The following is a 5,000-nucleotide window of genomic DNA, read 5'->3' as shown; positions in this document are numbered from 1 at the left end:
AAAGAGGAATTCCTATGGCCTGCTGGGGGAATCAATTAAAACATTGTGGAACACATTGAACATGGCATTAGGGTTCAATAGTCTGATGTCACGTCCCCCCAGCAACGAGCAGCTTGGTTCTGAACAAAGAAAATCGGCACTTTTTATTTTTCATGCTGGCTAGAACTTTTCACATGTCATGTGATCAAAATGTATAAAAGTCAAAACATGATCAGATTTATAATGTTTTTCTCCTCTGGATACACTTTTATGCTCGTCGGAGAAGTATTTCATAAGGGCGTCCGCCATTGTTCCGATAGTTTAGAACTAGTTACAAAGTTACTGTGCGCCATTACGAAGTAAGTGCCGTCACGACTATTCCGTGGACATATTATGCTTTATAAATGTTTACATTCTATTTTCATTGAAATGGTATCGGACCTGTACAGACATGCCTATCACCCCAACAACATCTAACATATTGAAATTAAATCTGACTAATATAATGGGAGCGATCTATATTCATGTTTACGTCCAACCTAGTCATCGATCACATTTGTTGCTGTACAACGATTGGACATTTCTCAATGTATCTAAACACGCTGCTTTGTTTGTGAAAGTTGTAAACATATCCATGAGTCGTGCTGAGCAAAATGACCAATTGTAACGTTGGATATTTCTTAAACTGTGAACACTTTTCACTATGTAGGTCATTTTGAGCACACTTTGCAATGTGACCAATGACCTCGAGCACATGGAAATGTAATATAGATCCTGCCCATTGATACCTATTTAAAGGGTAATTAGGTAAGCTGGTCTGGGTTGAAGAGGAAAAAAACCCACAACAAAACAATGCCTATTACATCTCTCCAATCCTCTCTACCCTCTGATTGTCTCAGTAAATCGATGTTTATTATTATTTTTTAAATTGAGCTTTTATATAGCGCAATATCTACTAAACGTGCTCAAAGTGCTTTACAAGGAGTCCTGGCGAACAGCAACGCTTAACATGTGCGACGGGACATGACGACTGTTAGGCGATATTACAATTTTTTTCGGACAGAGACAACGCTGTTAACAGCCAGGTACTAATTTTACACCCGAGTACAGTGAGAGAATATGAGTAAAGAGCCTTTTCCAAGGACTCAACCATGCCCCGAGAGAGGCTCGAACCCAAGACCTTCCGATCCGAAAGCGAGTCCTACATGTTGCTGTTGACCAGGGAAACCTTGTAAAGCGCTTTGAGCACATTTAGTGGATATTGCGTTATATAAAAACTCGTTAATTTTAAATTTACTTAAAAACGAGATAGACGGCAGCTGGGTGTCACTATCTATCCAGGTCGTATCCCGAGACATTGTGACGTAGCCTGTCTTGTGTCTACCCCTACTTCTTTCCCCATTTTGTTGTTGTCCCCTACAACATCTCCCTTGTTCACCGCTTATTCGAATCAGTTCTAGTTACCCATCTGTAGATAACGATTTAGTCATATCAGAGGATACAAGGGTATGTGATCTTGTATAACACTCGCCTTCGGATCGGAAGGTCTTGGGTTCGAGCACCGCTCTGAGAGGAGCACAGTTGAGTTCTTGAAAACGATTCTTTATTCAAATTCTCTTATCGTGCTCAGGTGTATAATGAGCACCTGGCAATTAACAACGACAGCATTGTCGCTGTCGGATCAAAGTTGTACTATCGTCTAACATGCGTCATGTCTCGAACTATATTGTTAAGTGTTACTGTTGGCTAGGGACCCATTGTAAAGGGCCTTGATCAGGATTAATAGATATTGCTCTTTAATTGAGATTTTATATAGTGCAATATCTACTAAACGTGCTCGAAGCTCATCACAAAGGGACCTTGATCAACAACAAAATGTATAATGAAGAACGAGACATGAAGCCTGTTAGGCGATATTACAGGTTTTTTTTCGGATAGAGACAACGCTGTTAACGGCCAGGTACTCATTTTACACCTGAGAATGTGAGTAAAGGGCCTTTTCCAAGGACTCAAATATGCGTCGAGCGTGGGTCCAACCCAGTGCCTTCCGATCCCAAAATGTTCAGGGTATATATTTTTTTTTACATTACGCTATCATTTACACCACAGGCATGCAATCTGGGAGCGCTGGGGGCCAAGGTTCAAATCTCCGTGACGGATCAGGATCAGCCACCACTCTGATGACGTCGGTACTACTGCTGCTGATTTCTGTCGTGTTTAACCACGCTGCCACCTACGCCATCTTCAGATAATGGGCACAACAAACAGCCAGTCTTTCCAAATATTATAGATAAGTTGTTTGACTCGTATAGTTTCCAACTGTTTCTTTTTTAGACTTGGGGCATATTTAGGGGTTAAATTCATAACGTGCTCAAGTCCAGTTAGGGCCCTTTTGGAAGCGACTGACAACAGAGATAATGATAGTGATCTTGAAATTCAAATTAAAAGGGCTATTTTTATACCTTTCCCAAGTCCAGTTTGGCGCTTCTAGAAGCGATTGACTGAGGATAGTGATGGTGCCAGTGGTCTAGAGAGTTAAATTGAATGGGCTAGTTTCATAACGTACTCAAGTCCAGTTTGGCGGCTTCTACAAGCGATTGACTGAGGATAGTGATGGTGCCAGTGGTCTGGAGAGTTAAATTGAATGGGCTAGTTTCATAACGTACTCAAGTCCAGTTTGGCGGCTTCTAGAAGCGACTGACTGACGACAGTGATGGTGCCAGTGGTCTAGAGAATTAAATTGAAGGGGTTAGTTCTATTCCGTGCACATGTTCAATTTGACCACTTCTAGAAGCGACTGACTGACGAGAGTGAAAATACAAGTAATCTAGTGAGTTAAATTGAAGGGGTCAGTTCTTTATCGTGCTCAAATCCAGTTTGGCCGTTTCTAGACTCGACTGACTGACGATAGTGATGGTGCATGTGATCTACGTATAGTCTATTGAAAGGGTTAGTACAATACCGTGCCCAAGAATAGAGTGGCCGATCCTAGAAGCGACTGACGATAATCACCAAGTCAATGTTCTCGAGAATTAACTTGGTGAATCACTCGGTACTTCTTCTGTTCCAGTAGGAGATGCAGATGTTATAATTTCTAAGCTACAAGAACCCCCCCCCCCCCCCCGAAAGATCGATGTTATTTTGATGATGAGAAAAATAGGAATAAAAAGTCACGGGGACAGTGCCAAACTCAGGATCGAATTAACAAGACCCCGAGTTTGGCACTGACCCCGTGACTTTATATTCTCTGTTTTCATCTGGAATTTCTCCATACTCTATTATGCTCATCATTATTGATACAAGAGTCCGCTCCACACTTTTTCAAGAATGTTAATTTGATACTATCTCGTTTTAACGCCCAACTAACACTTTCTACTGTATAGAATTGACTAACCCCTTCGATAAAGTTACTTTCAGATATTCAAAGTTAGTTTAGATACAGTTTGTTCTTTTTTGCCTCCAATTAATTGCGGGGTGAAAGATTCGCTGAACAGTGGCTTTAAATCAAATATGTGACCAACCGTCTTTGAACGGTTATGTCAGAATGTAGATATTAGGTACTATGAATTGAATTAATGTTCACAAATATGAAATTTTGGGATTTTTCTAATCGTTATGATGGAGAATAAACACAATTTCTTACATTGCAAAAACATCAAAGATCCTATCTCTTAACATAATATAGATACCGGAGACAGTGATATATAGAGTCACGAAACTTCTGAAGTGACAATAGGGTTTTAATAGCAGAAGATGCGTATCTATGTCAGGTCGAGTCAGGTCGGTAAACATCCTCTCACTTTCTATGTATTCAAATGTGATTTCTTCTCACCATATTCTCTCAGACTATAAACTTTTGTGTAATTGTACGATTTGTATAGCGGGAAGAACTGGCGTATCTATATTTTATTTAAGCGCATACCATCAATACACAAATGTTTATCGACTTGACATTGAACACCCACAGATGGAAGGAGCCCCTACGTTTCATGTCTCCATATTTTAGTCTCCGTAGATGCTGCGAGCTTGGCTTACAAACTCACAACATTGCCATCCGGAAATATAAGAGACCAACTCACAAAGTTATGTGCAACCTTTAACCTTTATCGCCTGGTTAATTTAGTTTAGTGAAAATTACGCATAATCATGGATGGCATTTGCTCCCACCCCCCCCCCCCCCCCCAAATAAACACCCCAAAAAACAAAGAAGAAACCAAAAAAAAATTAAAAAAAATAAAGCAACAAACAAAAGAAACAATAAAACAAAGACCTGAGTGACGTCAACTTCGTTCTATCTATAACTCTAATTGGGAAACTATGGAGCAGGCACCAGTGTAAAGATCTGATCAAGTGTGTATGAAATAGCACCAAGCAAAGCAAAAAAAGAAAAATACGAAAAACCAAACATCCTAAAAAAAGACAAAAAGCCCAGTTTGAGTAACCGGGAGGTCTGAGGTTCGATCCCCAGTCTAAAAGAATGATTTTTTTGGAATGTTTTTTTCCCTGTCATTTTTCTTCCTTGTTTTGTTTGGCACCATTCTGTTTATCGAGACATGTTCCATCCTGACATAAGACCGTTCAGATACTATAGGTCACATATGTGTTATTTTTTAAACAAAAAATTGAAGTTGCTAAATTCAGTATCGTTTATAACCTTTTCCAATCCAGAAATTCTGGTAGCTGTTATTCTTTTTAAAAAATATTTTACTTGAGTTATAAACCTCAGATCGTATTGCTTGCTTTGTAGCGAGCGTTTCAATGTGCATTTTCCTGGCGTTTCAATGCACAATTTGCTGGTGTTTCAATGCGCAATTTGCTGGCGTTTCAATGCGCAATTTACTGGCGTAGAACGATTCATTTCGTCATTTGCTAAAGTTAAATATGAAAAATTGACTCTTATTAGCCGAATAGTAGATTTATGTTCGTAAAGATTGCATTTATATGGCGTTTATCCATAAACAAAACCATGCTCTAGGCGCTATATATTTTTAATATCTTCTGATGATAAATCCGCGTACCTT

The 5,000-nt window shown here is 39.4% G+C and overlaps 1 protein-coding gene across 6 annotated transcripts in view; it reads left to right on the top strand.

Moving 5' to 3' along the window:
• LOC144965040 (lachesin-like) overlaps positions 1–5,000 on the top strand; it is a 106,868-nt gene that overhangs the window by 101,639 nt on the left and 229 nt on the right. For all 6 annotated transcript variants that reach the window (XM_078899918.1, XM_078899917.1, XM_078899913.1 and 3 more), the window contains exon 11: positions 2,089–5,000. This exon is cut by the window's right edge and continues 229 nt beyond it. In XM_078899918.1, coding sequence (XP_078756044.1) covers positions 2,089–2,231 — 143 coding nt within the window. In that variant the 3' untranslated portion in view covers positions 2,232–5,000. The remainder of the gene's footprint in view (positions 1–2,088) is intronic.

This window comes from Berghia stephanieae, chromosome 2 (genome assembly GCF_034508935.2).
Source record: "Berghia stephanieae isolate SIO BIC M18660-M18661 chromosome 2, UCSD_Bste_1.3, whole genome shotgun sequence".
NCBI lineage: Eukaryota > Metazoa > Mollusca > Gastropoda > Nudibranchia > Aeolidiidae > Berghia > Berghia stephanieae.
Note: the sequence above shows the minus strand (reverse complement) of the source record. Positions and strands in the feature narration are given on the sequence as shown.